Genomic DNA, 18,355 nt, shown 5'->3' with positions numbered 1-18,355 from the left:
GTTGGTGTATTAAAAAACAAGTGCCCATTATAAATTGTTCCTGAAATTCAAAGAGCTTTAATGTCCCATATTTTTTTTTGTTTGAAACTCGAAAGTGGAAGTTTCTTTGCGTTCACGTACTCCAAATGTCTGTTGGCTATGTTCTGAATTTCCAGCGGAGTAAAAGATTAACCTATTGAGCCAGTTTTTCCAAAATGGTATAGTTTAAAAAGAGCATGAACCAAACATACATATTGTTTGAAATTCGAAGAGCTTCAATTACTTTTTTTGGTTTCCATGTTCTTCTACAATTTCAACTGCCTGTTCCCTATGTTTATTTTTTTGCCAAGGAGTTTTCAGATTTATGATTATCCACTGAATCTCTGACGGTTTAATTTTCGAGTTGCGTACCACCATGCATTCACTACATATAGCACTCGTGGATTCTATGTGGGCAGTACGTGCAATTTTTCTTAAGGTTGTGCGGCTACATTTAGGTTTATTTTCAGCTTTTTGATTGTCGGCTATATTGTTTTCTACAAATTTTCAATGTTATATGGGATCGATTTGACTCAAGTCTACTATTTTCGAATGCTCAAAATCAATCCCATTAGGACCTATTTAAAAAACTTCAGCAAAATTTAACGTGTTTTTCTATGTTTCGTTTATCTAGTGCTTCCTTCAACGGTTACATCTTTCGAAGTTCTCTTTCCTAGTTCTTGAGCGTCATGCCGGTGTAATGCTATGCTCAACTTTGCCTGTGTGTTTCACACTGCTTTTTCTCGACTTATGAATATTGATGTGTAGATAAGAGATCAATTAAGGTTAAGATGTCAACTGTGGAAATTTAATGATGTAATTGAAAATGAAAACATTTCATTCTGAAATGAGGCTACATGGATCAAGGTTCGTGTTGGAAATAATATCGTCTTTCTCTTTTTTGCGCGCTACTCTTGAGCGTAACTCGATAATGATAATTTGTCTCTGAGGGGAGATTTATTTCGGCCGCGGAAATTTGAAATGGGTTAAATTTGGTCGGTTTTATACTTAAAATTGGTTAAGCAAAGCGGTTCATGTTTAAATTGTCGCAACCAACCGTTTCAAACCATTTGGTCTTTACCTTTGCGATAAGCAAGGTTATTGCAATAAGGAACTAGATTTTTTCCCGAAAATAACTCGTTTAAAAAATTGAAAATAAATAGTTCTTGAGCATTCCTGCCTTGTAAATGCCCGTTCGATTCGATTTTTTGTTGTTGGCAAATTTACCAATTCCGATTTCAGTATATTCCGATTTCAAAAAAAAATTGCATGTAGTTCTTAAGCAGGGGCGCAACAGCGGTTCGCCGTGATGAGCTGTACAGCTCGTATGTTGGTCCTATCCCTCGTGGATAAATGATCTTAAAAAAATATCAGTTTTTGTTCTCCTTTTTGTTCTTTTTTCTCATTATTCTGCTGAAAAGGTTTCAGCTTATAATATATCATATTAGAGGCCTTTTTTGAGAGTTTTGAGGAGCAAACAATTTTTGTGTAAGCGTTTTAAGGGGTACTTATATATGTTTTTTTTGTTCGATTTGTTGGTTCATCTGCAAAGAATCAGAGTCATTCATTTTTGTGTTGCAAGTGGTACGAAGCTCTGCTTCCCCTCTGTGTTGAAGATTATTTTAATATTCGTTTCATTTGGTCATTGTGTATTTCAGCCGTTTCCTCGAGACCAGTACAACAGCTACAGCTCAGTGGGGTGCTGTATCAAACTAGTCATTGGAAACAACAATGGACAGAAGATCAACTTGAACTGTGTAGACCCCAGGTGAGTAGATGGCCAAGTTCAGTTAAAATCACGAAAATTATGATTACCCTTACGATACGATTAGCCAAGGGTAATGAAATCTTTTGGTATTTTTTTCTGCTGTGTGACCGTACGCCTACATTTGATTAAAGCCGTTACAATGGGCTTTACGCGCAAAGTTTGCCTGTTTTGAAAATTTTCGCCTTGTATTAAATAATTTAAAGGAAAACTTCCAAAAAGTTTATATTTGGCTTTTTTAAGTACATTTATCCGAGAGGTAAGGACAAAGATACGAGTAGATTTTGCTCCTCTTAACTGAGAACCTCTGTTTTGGTTCTGGTTAGAATCAAAACGATTTTTGTAGGCTCGTCAGAGTTGGTTTACTCTACGGCAACGAGGACAGTTCATGGGTGCATCGAGCGAGTTTGGGGAGTAATTTAGTGTGAGCGGTCACAGATTAAAACTTCATAATGTGGCTATAAAAACAATCTTTCATTGCAAAAAAAAAAGATTTTATGGATCAATTTCGTTAATGCTAATATTATCGTCTTTCTCGTTGTTTACTTGCTCCTCTGGTCTGTAACTCTAAATTGATATTTCCGTCTCTTGGGAGATATCTCAGGTGCAGAAATTAGTGATGAGGTTAAAGTGTCATTAGGTTCCGCACTGACGACAGAGGTGGGGACCTTAGCCAATAAATATCCGCTCCTCGAACAGAGTTTGAATGTTGTTCGTGACTTTAATTAAATGTGTCTTAGGTCCAGAGGAGTGACCACTGGATGGAGTGGCATGCCGCCTTATACACAGCACAGAGCAGAAGCATGGTTCGCCAATCAACAAGGGGAGGTGCAGAAACGAGCTAGAACTACGGGATACAATGCAGCTGCAGGTATATTAAAACAAACGCTGAAACACGAATGATCATGATAAAACTCAGTTCTAATTAAAGATGGTTTTTCCAAAACAATAAATGATTGAGCGTCAAAAAATCAGAGACTGAAATCAGATAAATTTTTCAAAAAAAGTCTAATAAAATTCGTATTCATAGAGGTCTGAAAACGGACATGTCTCTAAGAGATTAATGCTAGACTTCGCTCTTCAAACAGTTCTATCTTGAGAAAGGCGTAGGATAGGTATTATAAAATTGTACTTGAATCTTTAAAAATTTTAAAGATTTGCCTAAAGTTGCTTCAAATTTAAAATATTAGCTGAAAGTTAGTTTTGCTGAAAATTTTAAAGATCCAGTTTATGATATGCTTGACTTTTATATGAGTTTCTGCAATATTAGATAAGAATATTGGTTGTTTCCGATAGATATATCGCATTTTTGGCTTAAGAGTATTAATTGTCGGTCGAACTGTACATAGTCTTGATCATGTTTTTTAAATCATAGCTAACGCTTTATAGTAATGAAATTGAAAGAAAGAAAGAAAGAATTTATTTCTCCCAAATCAAGTTTTTACACAACATCGCTAACATTATAATGAACCAAAATGACCAAGGAGAGGATAGACGAAGGGCAAAATAAATACCCACTGAAAGTCTACCCTAGAAAGTAAAGATTATAAATATTATAATCTTAGTAAATTAATTTTTTGAGTATAAAGATTATTATTATTATTATGATTTTTTAAATCTAATTCTTTAGGTTAAGAAGTTGAATGAGTTAGGTTGAGAAATTGAGGTTAAGAAATTGATGAAGTTGAACTAGGAACTGACCAGCGAATTTGAATTGTATGTACTTTTAGAACCCAACTTCTACCCAGAAATAATCGAAGACGAAGACTCTAAAGAACCGCGCCAGATATCAGTGAAGTTCAAGGCCATGGCACAAGAAGACATAAATGGACCCTTTCTTGGATATAAACTTGAGATATTCGATAGTGAGACGAAGAACCATATCAGTGATAAGTTGGATCGAGATATGGGATTCAGTGGAGAAGTTAAAACACTTACTGTCACAGGTTTGTTTCAAAAGTTTACTTTTTCAGCACCTCGGAATAGAGTGGTCGTGGCCGAGTAGGTAAGGCACATGTCTTGAACACGCGTGTTCGAATCACACTTTGATCACGGTTGGTGGGATTCCAGAGTCATCCGCCTCCTCAATGTGGTATGGATCGGCTACGGCAAAAATATAACTTAGATGTTAGCATTTCTGCTGCAAAAAAGACAATGGCTTCGATAGAAAATGGAGCGAAGAGAAAAGATACTGTTTTATAATTGAGAACTAACTAAATTATACTGCTACTAAATGTTTGATAATTTTTGGATTAACCAATTGAACCATTTAGAGATTCATGGATGAATTGTTTACGCCAGCCAGAGCAAATTTCTAGCTATCGGGAACTAGGGTTGACAATAAAGGTGTGAAGTTTTGTAAATATGGCTTTGTTGCAGGTTTGTTGCCGTACACTGATTACGAAGTGGTGTTGTCGGTGCTGAATCGTGAGTTCTCAAAAGGGAGTCCGCCTTGGACACAGAAAACCTATGCAGCAAAGCCAGACACCATTTCAACTGTGGATCTAATGATTCACCAGTCACCCAAAGGTGAGTAGAGGAATGGTTCTATTGCGAACTAATATTTTCTGGAATTTTGGAAAATTTGGTAGGGACGATTTGGTCTTTAAGATGATCAGTTTTAATTCGACATGCTATAAAATTCAACGTTGATGCTCTTCTAATTGTTATTAAGTGTCAATCAAAGAAGTGAAGATATTTATATAGGTAGTTTCTTTTAGCAAAAACTAAAAAGTTCAATTTTTTCTTATTGTCTTGTCCCGTACAAGATTTTCAGCGAAACTCTGAAATTTTGATAATTGTTGATTAATAAAAATTGAAAAAGTGAAAGAGTCTAGTTCCGACTCCGATATGTACGCTATGGGGCAAAACCATAGATGAGACGTTTATAGCTAATAACTTGGACTTCCTGTTCTTTCACAGGTGTTCACGCATTCTGGCTTCCCCCGAACCGCGTCAACGGCGAGTTCGAAAGATACGAAACAAGACTGGAACCCAAATCCATTAGCGAATCAAACTACTTCCAAAACACATTCGAACCACAACTGGATTTAACCGGATATTTTATGTCGGATAGGGAGCACATGTTGAAGTTGATAGGTCACACATTTGAATTTGTGGTCGCGACTAAGAACACGCTTTTCATTGGTGATGAGACCTCAAAGATGTTCACGTTGCAGAATGCAGAGAAATTACGTGAGTGTTTCTTGAAGTTTTTACGGACAAATGCGGACAGTATTTCGAGGGCGAGTTTCCGAGACCCAGAACGAACGCATAAATTGCATACAAGCAAAATAAGTGCAGTTCGAAACTGTTTGATGAACGTATAATTTTATTTGGTGCAATAAGTAACTCGCTTTGGAAAGATCAGGCTTGTCAATTAATAAATATCTCATTGAGAGAAAAACGCTTGATCTTTCCAAAATGTTTTAAATGAAGAGTCGAAATCACGGTAAGTTAATTGATTTTTGGATAAACCCTTTCTATTTTGTCTCAGAATGTTAAGTAAAAATATCGGGTTCTTTTTCAGCCCCAGACACACCCCGTCCGCCTGAAGTGGACTGTCAGTCGCCGGCTTTCAACTTGACAGTCTCGTGGAACTTCAAACACTTCGGACAGTATGCATCCACGCACTACATCAAGTACAGATATGCAGGTAACAAATAGTTGAACCGTATCACGGTTACAGTAATAGAATGAGAATCAGCATATACGAATTGGCAATTAATCCCGGATCTTTTAAGACCGGATGAACGTAGTTTTTTGTAATAGCGTTTTTGGGCTATATAACAGGAAAAATAGCCAACAAACAGTTGGAAAGGCTGTTTTTTGGTTTTGTTTCCTGTTATATGGCCCAAAGACGCGATTATCAATGACTCTTAGGTTATTATAGATTTATTTCGTCCGAAATATTTACACGAGCCTAGCGGAGTGTGTTAGTACGGTGCAACTTTCTAAAAGTCGATGAATGTAGTTCAGACTCCTATATAGGTCGTGGTCATTTTTTTCTTTCGTTTTTTTTTCAGTAAAAGTCTTAAAGTTTGTTCAGGCTCAGAATTACTTTTTCGCGGTTTGGTTTTTGGTTATTTTTTAAGTTCAATTCATTTCTTTGGTTAAAAAGAAGTCCAAGTTTACTATCGAAAATCAAAAGTGTAATTATCACTAAAAGAGTCGTGATCAGCTTCTAATTTCCAAAGTCTGTATTAGTCTCAAGATTTCCCAGCGGAATAAAAATTTTATCTATTAATCCAATTATCTCCAATTGAGTTATTTTTTTTAAATAAAAAGGTTTCAATCATAATTTTTCTTGAGTTTAGAAGAGCTTTAAGGCCTTATATTTTCAACCTTGATATTCGAAAGTTGATTTTTTTTCAAAAGCAAGTCATTTTTTTGTTTCCTTGCGTTCATTGATTTTTTCCAACTGTTTGTTGGCTATGTTTGTCAAGTGTCAATAAACGAAGTGCAGACGATTATATAGGTAGTTTATTAATTTGTTATTTAAGTTGCTCACGCTCAAATTTGATTTTTCGGGGTTTCACTTTTGATTTATTTTTGATGTCATGAATATAGTGAATACTCTTGTTTTTTATATAGTTTTTGGTGATTTTTTTTCAAAAAAGTGAAAATTTGTTCACGCTCAAATGTGATTTTTTTGCGGTTTTTTTTTTGATATCTTTTCAGTTCAGTTCATTTTTTTAATTAAAAAGAAGGCTAACTCTATCGAGCAGCAAAAAAAAGTAAAAGGCCACGAAAAACGGGATCGACTTCGTTTCGAAAGTGGATAATAATTGCAGATTTTCCAGCGGATAAAAAATTTACTTACTGATCTATTTTTTTTTTCAAAGTGAGTTAATTTTATCAAAAAGTGTCCATCATAAATTGTTCTTGATTTTCAAAGAGCCTTAAGGCCATATTTTTTGGTTTGAATTTCATAAAATGATTTTTTTCAAAATGCAAGTCATTTTTTGTTTTCTTGCGTTCATTGATTATGTTTATCAAGTGTCAATTAACGAAGCTTATATAGGTAGTTTAGTTTTTGTAATTTTTTATTCAAGTTGCTCACGCTCAAATTTGATTTTTCGGGATTTTACTATTATTATGTTTTAATAGCATGAACATAGTGGATACTCGTGTTTTTGATATATATTTTGGTTATTTGTTTTCAAAAAAGTAAAAATTTGTTCACGCTCAAGTTTGATTTTTTTGCGGTTTAATTTTTGATTTCCTTTCAGTTCGGTTCATTTTTTGTTAAAAGGAAGGCAAACTTTAACGAACAGCAAAAAAGTAAAGGCCACGAAAAACGGAATCGACTTCGTTGCGAAAGTGGATACTAATTGCAGATTTTCCAGCGGAAAAAAATTTAATTACCGATCAAATTTTTTAAAAGTGAGTTAATTTTATCAAAAAGTTTCCATCATAAATTGTTCTTGATTATCAAAGAGCCTTGAGGCCATATTTTTCGGTTTGAAATTCAAAAGTTGATGTTTTTTTTTTCAAAGAAACAGTCAGATTTTGTTTCTGCTTCCTGACTTTTATCGAACTGTCTGTTGGATTTTCAAATTAAGCTCATCTCCTTTGGTTAAAACTGAAGCAAACTTCAATATCGAACTGCAAAAGTGTAAAGGTCAAGAGGAATGTGAATGAATTCTAGTTTCAAAATGTGCATCATTTTTTTCAAATGGGAAAAAGTTAAAGAAAAAACTGCCAATCATAATCAGTTCTTGAAATTCAAATAGCTTTAACGCGATATGTTTTCCTTGGATGTTTGGAAGTTAAAAATGTTCAAAAAGTTCTTTTTTCAGTTTTCCTAATATTTTAGACTTTTCCAACCATCTGTTGGTGTTGGTCAAAAGCCTACAAATTCCTCCAAAATTGCTGTGAATGACAATGGTTAAACCTGTCCTAATTGTTTCCAGGTGCTAGCGACAGCAATAGCAATAACCACAACACAAACAACGCCAAGTTCGAACTGATGTGCAAGTACATCTCAATTGGCGACTTCGACCAGGAGTGTGTAATCCCAGTTAGAGTGCAGGCAGCCTCTTATGATATCCACCTGGTGGCTAGGAATGAGAACGGAGAGAGTGTGTCAGAAGCTGTACATTGCACTACAGTAGCACGTAAGTTTCAGTTTTAAAGAGGAATAGTTTATGGTATATCTCGATAGTAGGATTATAGTTCAAAACATATCATAAATTTCAAATTTTGCGAACTTTTTTTGAAATAGAGTAGTCACATAGGTCTGACTAGCCCACAAAGTGTAACAAGGCAATCAGATAGCTCTAAAGTAGCCCCAATTTGAATGTGTATATTTGCCAACCTGTTGCATTATCGCTTTTTGTTGCATGTATCACGTCATATTGTAATTTGAAAAAAAAACGGGTGATTATTGGCATTATCTGAATGACCAGGGTCATAGTTAAATAGTTTTTGATTTATTTTTATGGTCAGTAGTGAATTTTGTTGCATCTTGAATGATTCACCAACGATTAGTAACTTTAAAATCATTTTTAATCTGCCAATCTCCGTGTTTTAGTGTTTAGATGACCTGGATAAGTGCAAAGTATGAACGACGCTAAGCTTAAGTGTTTTCAGCTAGTTTTATTGCGAGGCTTTTGTTCTATAATTTTGAGCTTCGTCATTTGTATTTGTGATTGTGAGGTAGTCACCATAAGTTTGTTGCAGCTCACGTATTTGATTTAGGTTACGAGCAAAATATGTGTGGAAAATTCAGGTGTCCATTTATTTCAGTAATTGATAATTGGATAATTATATCTTTGATAAAGTTAATTAAAACAATCACGAGTTAATGCAATTTCTCAATTAGTCCTATTTTCAAGTTTTCTCTCGAGTACTTACAAAAAAATCAAAATCGAGCTTTTTTCATTGGTGTGATTCTGTGTAAATGATGTAAAGTGCTAACTGAGTAACTTTAGGGCTACTGTAACTTCAAAAATCAAAATTCAATGCATGTTAATTGAATGTCAGAATGTTGCGAGGTACATTAATCTAATGTGTTGGTTGATGTTTTAGCGTATACCGTGATCGGTTTGTGTTCAACTTACAACCCTCAAAATAACCCCAATCTTAGCCATAACCTATCGTCTGCCTCATCTGTCTTGTGCTCTTTCGATCGGATTCTATTGCGAAACAGCTCGGCTTTTGGGTATTTTCTGTAATACGGCCCAAAACAGCTCGTTTTAATATTTGGAAAATCTTATCATAATTCTCGCTCGAATCTGATTGGCTGATATTAATTCTAGGGAAAAGGATTCTAGATTTTCCTTAAAAAGAGAAGTTTAGTTAACAATTTGGTAATTTTGGGCGGTATTACAGAAGAGACCCGGATTTTTTTCCTGTTATATAGTCCAAAAACCCAATTAAAAAGGTCATTTATGTCATCTTTGATTTAGTTTAACCAATCAGGTCCAGTATTCAAATACTGAAATGTAAGTTTTGGAATACCATGAAGATCAAATTTGGGCTATATAATATGAAAGGCCCGACTTTTATTTTAAACCAATTGGTTTCTTTTTAGGTTCTAGCTTAAAGAATTTGACTTAATCTTGTTATAAAATTTCAACAGAATCTCAAAAGGTTTTTAAATGACGTGAAAATTGGATTGGGCTGTTTGGGTTTCATAAAAAATTAAATGTGATGCATAAAAAGCACGTTGCGTGAAAGTGCATGAAATGTGAAAACATGTATGAAATTTCTACACCCTCTTGACAGAGCAAACTTGCGTGAACCATGAACATTCTTTCAATTAAAAGTCTATAATTGGTTAAATGCATTACACTGGTCGCCTGACTTCTTGCATAAAATTTAAAAATGCAACTGCAGAAATGGGTAAGCAAAAATGTGTTCAGTTTGATACAGTTTTGCATTTGTTCATCAAATGGACATAGTATATCAAATGAGCTTGCCAAAGCTTTGAACATGTTTTGCTTGTATTTTATGATGGTAGCAATCTGCAAATAAAAAAGTAGGTAATTAAGCTTACAATTTTAACACACATAGCGTGCTCATTTTAATCATATGACTTGAATGTGTAGAGAAATGACGAGCGATTATCAAAAACAATTTGCATAATAATTTCTTTGGATGCAGCAAGCCTCAAATGCTCTATGTAATTTTCAGAGGCTACACAATATAGATTAGATTTTAAAAACTTGACACAGATTGATCAAAGTTTGTTCACAGTTTTACATACGTGATTTGGTCACAAGAGTTCAATATAAGAGAGTATATTCAGTTAAAAGGTCGAGAAAACGGCGACGTCAGATGTTTTCTTTTTGGTATTATGTTAATTACACGGCTCTGTTTCCTTTCCCCCACCTTCAAATTTTTACTAGTGAGTTTTTGTTCACGTTATCCGAATGTTACAATAATTGGCATGCGAACTAATTCGAAATATATTTGGTCTTCGAGTTTAACCTTATAAAACCCCTCGTTACACAATAAAATTAATGCTTATGTGAGGTGGGGGAGGGGAGGGGAGGGAAAAGGAGCTAATTGTTCCGACTTTCGATACGAAAGTAACGGAATATTTGTGCTCGGGGTGGGTTTTTTTTTCTTCAGACAAATTTTGACTTTTTAACTAGCCATTTTTGACGGAATTTTTTTATATCATTCAAAAGTTTTGTTGTCCTGAGCTTAAATTTGAAAGGATATTTCACCTGTGATCATTTTTTGTAAAGTTATGAGGGTTTAAAGATTGCCATTTTGGCCAATTTGGGACAATTAGCGCGCGATATATTTCGCGCTATTAACGCGTAAGCGGAGAGTTAATCCGTCTTAGAAATCGTTCCAAATTGGTTGAACGAAGCTTATTTGCCATAATTGATTTGTTACAAGGAACGAAATCTCTCTTTTTGTACTTTATATGGCGTGTGGGGTGACGATTTTCATTAAAAAATTTCAAATTTTAGAAAAAAAAAATTTCGTTTTATTTTATTTAATTTAATTTTTTTAATGTTATTACTGCTGCTCCATAAACCTTAAAAGACAGTCGGAACATTCAGGGCTTCGCCCTGATACGAGCAGTCTTGTTACACTTTGCGATCAGCTGAGTGTGTTATTAAGAACCTTCTTTTTTCGAAGTTAACTCGCAATTAAAAGTGTTCACTTGTTTGGAATCTTCACTGTAGCATTCGAAGTTGCATAGCATCTGTTTGTGACTGAGTGGTTAATGGTACCTACAAAGCTTCCGTGGCTTAGTGGGTAGTGTGAGAGACTCTTAATCTCTAGGTCGTAGGTTCGAATCTCAAAGGTTGACGAAATTTTGCTAAATCGAGGATTCTTTCTAATTTTTTATAATTGCACTTTTTAGAGCTGCTTTTTGCTGTGTTCTCGCAAGTGTTTGCGAAGCGAAGCTTCGCCTCTATGTAAACTATTTAAACTATTTAAAAGTGTTAAAGTTTAGTTTTTGTTCCGATTTGCGAAGAAGGGGACGGAATATTTGTGCTCGGTTGGTTTTTTTCTCCAGACAAACTTGGACGTTTTAACTAGAAACTTTAAATGGATTTTTTTATCAGCCGAAAGATATTGATTGTTGTCCTGTTCAAAAATTCAAAAAGATATTTTATCTGTGATATTTTCTTGCAAAGTTATGCGGGTTTAAAGATTGGCAATAAGGCCAATTTGGGACAATTAACTCGCAATATATTTCGTGCTATAAAAGCGTAAGCGGAGATTAATCTGTGGTTAAAATTGTTCCAAATTGAATTGAGGCATGCTATTTAATCTATTCAATACTTTGATTCATGCAAAATATATCATTTTGTTCTTAACACATCGTGAATTCTTAACACATTTTGTTCTTAACACAAAATATATCATTTTATTTTACTTTCATTTGCCAAATACAATACAGAATATGCGCTCCAACAAAAGCAAAATTTGCAATTAATAGATCTAGAGTTCTCAGCGAAAGTTTACAAACAGAGAACAGTCTCAATCATAAAGTTTTACGTGCTCCAAGTTGCCGTATTTGTTTCATGAAACTCCAAAGTTCTATCAATTTAGAAAAAAGTTGCATATTTTTAGTGTAATTCAGCTCATCAACTTATGCGTGGCTGTTTAATTGAACATTTGGCATGTTTTTTTTTGTGAATTCTGAATTGTAGAAAATTGAAGACTCTTTCAATTGATTTTTTTCCTGGCTTTTGCCTTATGATTTCTTCTTAAGTTCAATTCAAATCATTTGCTCAAAGGAAGGAAAGTTAAGCTGACCAATTAAGAAAGTGCAAGTGTGCGATAAAACGTGAAAAACATTCAGTTTCATAAATAAATAAGTTTAAGGTTTCCCCTAGGAATAAAAAAAATTCCTATTGACTTAGTTTTGGTTTCGACTTAGGCTTGAGGAAAAGCAATTATATCTTGGTCCCCAAACAAAATTCGTTAATTTTTTTAATTTTGATTTTCGAAAAAACAATCGATCGGTAGGTCAATTGATTGTGTTCTACGATCACATCAACTATCTGCCTGTGTTTGAAAAAAAAAACGTTTTTTGTAGCGTTTTACCGATTTTGCTTGGGGTGAGGTAACTCAATTGGTCATTACAGGGGGAGGGGGGGGGGGGGTATTACGGAATTGCTCAATTGATCCCATATCAGTAAAAACTTTAAACCTTAAAAAGACATTTAATCAGTAGAATCTCTCATTTTTGTATTTTATATCTTGCTTTAAAAAAATTAGCCTGATTAATTTGGCTGTTTTTTTTGTCAACGAATCAGGCTTTCATATAAGCTACTCATATTTTTCCAATTTTTATTTTTATCTTTTGCTGTTGAAAAATACTTTAGTTTTCTCTCATTTGAACTTGTTGCGTACAATTTCATATCGATAAATTTTTCAATCAATAATAATTTTTTTTCGAAAATTTTAGTTTTTCTTAGGCCATCAAAGTTTAAAGCGAAAAATGTGTCAGACAGTTTGTCAGTTGCATGACTTGAAAAAAAAGCTCAAATAAATGTGTAAAACTTGTTTTAACGTGTTCTGAAAATTTAATTTATGAAGTTTGAGCGTATTGCTAGACTGGTTTGAACGAACTTTGCTGCTCTGTTTAATATAGACTTTTTGAAAGTGTGCTTCTATATAAATTCACCCCTTGTGAGTGTTTAAGTCATAAGACAAAAAGTCAAAAGAATTAAAATAACAAGACTGCTCGTATATCAGGGAAAAGCCCTGAATGTTCCGACTGCCCCTAATTCATATCCATTAGTTTTTGGGAAAAGAAAATATTGAAAAGTGGACAATATCAAAGTGTAAAATTTTGAGTCCTACGAAATTAATACGACCGATTAGCTTGCCTCAGTTCAATGTGGAACGATTTTGTTCTGCGGGATAATTTATCATGCATAAATAATTCGCGTTAAGCTCTCAGCATTATGAATAAATTCTTCAAAGCGCGCATAATTTAGTCCAGAACATGGCCAATTCGGCAATTTTCAAACAAAAAACCCCAGAACTTTACAAAAAATAATCGAGGTAAAGTATTTTTCCTATATATATTTGAACTCAGAAAGTCCATATCTTCAATGGGGTATAAAAAATTTCTGTTGGAAACTATTATTCCGATTGGCGAAAATTGACTGAACAAATAGACCTTCAACGAGCATAAATATTCCGTTTTCTTCGAAAGTCGGAACAATAAAATAAACGCGAAAAGGCATGACACTAAAAGTACACTCCCGTTGTTTTAATTCAGTCAAGAGAGTTCAGCCTCATAAATCGTTCTTTGCGTGATCTAAAAATTGCTTGCCTTTCGGAGAGATAGATTGAGCTGCTTTTAAATTTGCAATAAAAAATGATCGTGTTTTGAAAGAACCCATAGGAGTCTAACTGGCAATCTATTAGTTCCTAGTCCGATAACTCTTGACCATTTCTCTATTTTAATTAATTAAGTTTTCTTTTTGTTTTTATTTGGATGATATTACTATGTTTGATAACTGATTGACTAAATGACTTCGGTTTTTAGATTGGCACTTTGTCAACCTCTCAGTTTCAGGTTGAACAGGAAGTCTTAGACGAATTTGTTGTTACCTATGTTAGGCTTCTGAAGTGAACAATCAACATTTTAGTACTGTTTCATTCAATATTACGGTTTATGGAAATATTATATGATATTTCACAGGGATTTTGAAAATAATTTTGAATTTAGTTGACTAAGTTGCTCTTACGGTATAAACCGTAAGAGCAACATAGTCAACTAATTTCAAAAGTATTTTCAAAATTATTGATAGGTATTATATAAGAAAGAAAAATTGGTACCTGATTTTGTATTGAAAATCAGATAATGGCGCCTAAGAAATTGGACGCGTGACATGCCGGCAATTAGCCGCGGGTTAGAATTTAACTTGATAAAGTTTCTCGAATGAGGATACTGTTCTTGGGGCCGGAACATGGGAGGTAGGGACACTAGGAGTTCTGAAAAATTGAAATGAAAGTATACCAGCGCGTCAATTTTTTTAATCCGGTTGTTGGAATGCGTCTTATTTCCTGAGCGTCTAATTTCTAAGAAAAATTAGCCATCGTCATTAGATATGAGATCTGAAATAATTAAGTCTCCTTTTGTATTGTAAACTTAGCCAATGAATGTGGTTTTGACTAATGTGGTTTTCAAAATTAAAACAACTTATCTTCTAATTTCCGCTTCGTCCTAAAAACGTCATGTTATGAAAGTTTCAGATTCTTAACTTGATAATTTCCTAGATAACAAACGGTATATATGACGTTAGAAAAGATCGTACAGACCAATATATCATTAGTTTAGTTTGATTTGACTAGCCGTTATCTTAACAAAGCATCTTTTGATTACTAACGGGTTTAGGGTGTTTATGGATCCCGTCAGTTATCGTTCCTTCAACTTAAAATAAATCAATTTGGCCTCTCACTGAACAGTTATCATTAGAAATTTACGTGATTTTAAGTTTCATTCTGGTAAATCTCGAAGCTAGATGTCAAATTCTACTTCCTTTTTCTACATTAACACGCCTGTTGCTACTGTAATTCGAACGAGTATGTGAAAATTAACCATTTTGTTTTCCAAATCCAAAAGTTTTGAAATAAAAATTATTTTTCTTTAAATACCCGATGATGGAACGGTTTTTGGGCAGTCGATTTTTAAATAACAGATCTCTCTGTATTTTTGTTTGATTCTGTCTACTATAAATGAAAATAAATTTATTTTTAATTGTTTTTCCAGCTGGATTGAAGTTTGTATGCTTTTTAGCAATAATTGTCTACAACTTATAGCTATAATTATTTGAAGATAACAATTAATTATTCTTTTTTTGTAATTATTATTTTTTGCTTTCCAGCTGCTAAGCAGACGGAGGGGATCGTGCGTGCAGCCAATGTGCCTCTCTTCTTCGCCTTCCTGGCCCTCATTCTGCTGATGGTGGTGGCAGTGTTAGGCATCATCTACTGGAGGAAGAATAGGAGTCACCCCTATAGAGGTGAGGCATCTCATTAATGGTCCCCCCTTTTTTTGCAAAAGGCGAGATTCGTTTGTAGGTATAAACTTTTTGTGTAACCAATTCTTGATTAAATCTGCTTAACCGTTGAATAAGTTCTATATAGTTGAAGAGATTCAAGCTGAGCTACAAATAACGATAAGCAGTTTAATTAAAGGGGGGTTTTCTGAGAACGGATAAGTTTCGCCAGAATTTTCGTCGAATATTGAGAGTGGACTATCTGGTGGATATATAAATAAATACTATCTTGTCTTTCGTTATTTTTTATGAGCTTTTCACAATTTGCAAAATGTTATAACATTTTTTGGTTTTAGGCAGTCGAAATTAAGTTATCGCGAAAAGGATCTTTTTCAGCAAAATATTTTGAATGTTTATCAATGACCTTGTTTATTTGCAGTGCGTGAGCAAGAAATGAAATTCAGGCCTAAAGACGCTCCTTCATTCCCGAGGAAAGATGACACAGCTCGCTTTGACGAATACCACCCAGACTTATTTGGGAAACATCCAATGTGGGATACGAACCCAAGAATCCCACTCATGCCTTCATACACGCCTAGACCTAGTGGATCTCGGATAGATTTAGACGCTGATAGTTATGACGACGATGAAGATATGCTTGGTGGATTCGATGAAGATGGATCGTTTTTGGAAGCCTATGGAAGAGGTGCAATGGATCCACCAACAGAACTTAATACTTCAGTTTAGAAAATCACCTGAAAACTGAAATGTAGTTGATTTTTCGTAGCTTATTACAGCGTGAAACATCAAAATAAGAAGTTTTCACCAGAGTTTTTCGATCACGTTTTCTTCACGAAAATGTGAAAAATGAACGATGAGTTGTTGTTCATGAAATGGAACCAAAATTTGAGGATTTATTAAATGAAGATAAATTGAGTTCGATAAAAAATATCACTGCTTTCGCTAGAATTTAGTTGTTTATATAAGTGAATTTACAAATGCTTAATTTGTTTCTTCGCATTTACCAAATGTTGCAATTGCTACAAAAAGGTGCATAAATGATTACATAAATCACTGAAAATAAAAGAATTATAATCTTTTCCTTAAATGTGGTCGGTTTAATGTCGTTTTGAAGACTTGCCTGGATTTTTTTCAATAAATCCGGACATGATTTCTTGTGTTTTGTAATACCAATTTAATTCGAAAAATTTTTTGGAAGTGTATTATGAAAATGATGTAAACTACTCTTCGCATAGGATGTAATCTTACGCCTTCGTTTTGAAATTGGGACCGTTACAATTTAAATTGGTCTCTGAAATAGTGTCACCATTTTCAGGAAACAACCATAATTTTCCAATATTGTATTAAGCTAGTGCCGCTTATTCCATGTGTTAATTTTCTATTTCTCTGTGCATTAATTTTTATAAAGTGTTGCATTCATTTGCCATTCTGTTCTTAAGTTAAATAAGAGTTCATAATTTTAGATTAGATGTTTTTGTTCAAACTGCTTGTTAATTTGAATAACTAATAGAAATAAATAGAAATCATTCCATTTGTGAAGTAAAGTTTGAATTGTGTATGCGACAGTTTTAAATAAACAAACTTCTGAAAAATATAAACTGTCCTTTCCTTGATAATTCTGACTCCAATCAGTATAAAGTTGTTTAGAAATTTCGAATTTATACTTTTGTTCAGCTGCCTTTTAAAATGTTAAGAGCCATGAGTTGGTGAAATGCAGTTCAAATAATAATAGCCGATTGCTGTGCAAGACGCACAGAATGTTCAGACAAAATGCGTGAAAAACTACAAAAAGCAAAGCTTATTTTTCAATTAGTGTCGTTTCTGGTGTGGTGTGATGATAGAACTATACAAACGAGTAGAAACTTAGCCATTTAGAGATTCAGGCGTTATCGACTACACTTTGTCTTCAAAACAAAACAAAAATTCTAAAATGTTTCCTATTTTTTTGCAGTTAACTTTTTAAAAAAATCATTATCAAAAAAACGATTAATTAAGCTTTCAAAACTACTTTTACTCTGAAAAAAAATAAGTGTTTTTAATCTAAATGGCCAATTTTATATATAACAAATGCTATTCTTTTGCATTGCTCACTCGTAATTGCAAACCGATTTTTCGCGACACGGAAAACATGAGAATTTTTTGTACCTGATTTTGCATCAGAATAAACAAAAAGAAAAAAGTAAAATACCCGCAAACAAAGTTGTACCCCATTTTTAATTGACTGAGTAATCTGTTCTATTTGGTTTTTTAGTAAAGTCAGCTCTGAATTTGCTTGAACTCTGCAGAAAATACATGATCAAAGTTAAAATTGATTGGCTCAAAATACCAGAACAATCTTGTAAAATTCTTAATATTACGCTGTATGTTTACACCGAAGACTTTAGTCAAGGTGTTATGGTATCGTGTAACGGGTTTTTTTTAAATGTTTTCTGTTGTCAAGTGTCGACAAATAACGTCCACAGTTATCAATTATCATGTGGGCTGGACTATATCGCGCTATGTCACGTGATTGCGTATGTTTGTTTCTTTATTTGTTCATCTTTATTTATTTAATTATCTGTTCTTCTATTTATTTAATTATGTTTAGTTTGCTTATATTTATTTATAATTTATGTATGTACATATTTATTTTTGTTTATTTTTATCACGTGGTTTGTTTATTTATTTAATTATTCTTTCTTTCATTTAGCTTTGTTTTTATTATTTCTGCGTGTGTATTTATTTAATTTATTTATTTTCATTTATTTATATTATGGGTCTGTTTGTTTGGTTATTTGTTCATATATATTTTTCATGTCTATTTAATTATTTGTACATTTCACTTTTGCTTTTATTTATTTATTTATTTATTTATTTATGTATTTATTTATGTATTTATTTATTTATTTATATATTGATTTATTTTTTTATTGCTTATTTATTTATCAGGTGTGTTTTGTTTATTTGTTGATATTTATTTCTATATTTATTTAATTATTCTTTCTTTCATTTAATTTTGCTTTTATTATTTATGTATGTGTATTTATTTATTTATTTTTTTTCATTTATTCATATTATGGGTCTGTTTGTTTGGTTATTTGTTCATGAGATATATATTTTTTCATGTTAATTTAAT

At 33.3% G+C, this 18,355-nt stretch overlaps 1 protein-coding gene across 2 annotated transcripts in view; it reads left to right on the top strand.

The window, feature by feature from the left end:
* Window positions 1-16,913, top strand: part of LOC134855557 (uncharacterized) — a 75,852-nt gene extending 58,939 nt beyond the window's left edge. For both annotated transcript variants that reach the window (XM_063872097.1, XM_063872099.1), the window contains 10 exons: window positions 1,677-1,786; window positions 2,524-2,654; window positions 3,514-3,729; window positions 4,163-4,312; window positions 4,706-4,978; window positions 5,313-5,438; window positions 7,699-7,902; window positions 8,816-8,830; window positions 15,106-15,243; window positions 15,659-16,913. In XM_063872097.1, the coding sequence (XP_063728167.1) occupies window positions 1,677-1,786; window positions 2,524-2,654; window positions 3,514-3,729; window positions 4,163-4,312; window positions 4,706-4,978; window positions 5,313-5,438; window positions 7,699-7,902; window positions 8,816-8,830; window positions 15,106-15,243; window positions 15,659-15,966 (1,671 nt within the window). In that variant the 3' untranslated portion in view covers window positions 15,967-16,913. The remainder of the gene's footprint in view (window positions 1-1,676; window positions 1,787-2,523; window positions 2,655-3,513; window positions 3,730-4,162; window positions 4,313-4,705; window positions 4,979-5,312; window positions 5,439-7,698; window positions 7,903-8,815; window positions 8,831-15,105; window positions 15,244-15,658) is intronic.
* Window positions 16,914-18,355: the final 1,442 nt, after the last annotated feature.

Source organism: Symsagittifera roscoffensis, chromosome 10, assembly GCF_963678635.1.
Source record: "Symsagittifera roscoffensis chromosome 10, txSymRosc1.1, whole genome shotgun sequence".
Classification (NCBI taxonomy): Eukaryota; Metazoa; Xenacoelomorpha; order Acoela; family Convolutidae; genus Symsagittifera; species Symsagittifera roscoffensis.
The sequence above is the reverse complement of the archived record's forward strand: the minus strand, read 5'-3'. Positions and strand labels throughout refer to the sequence as shown.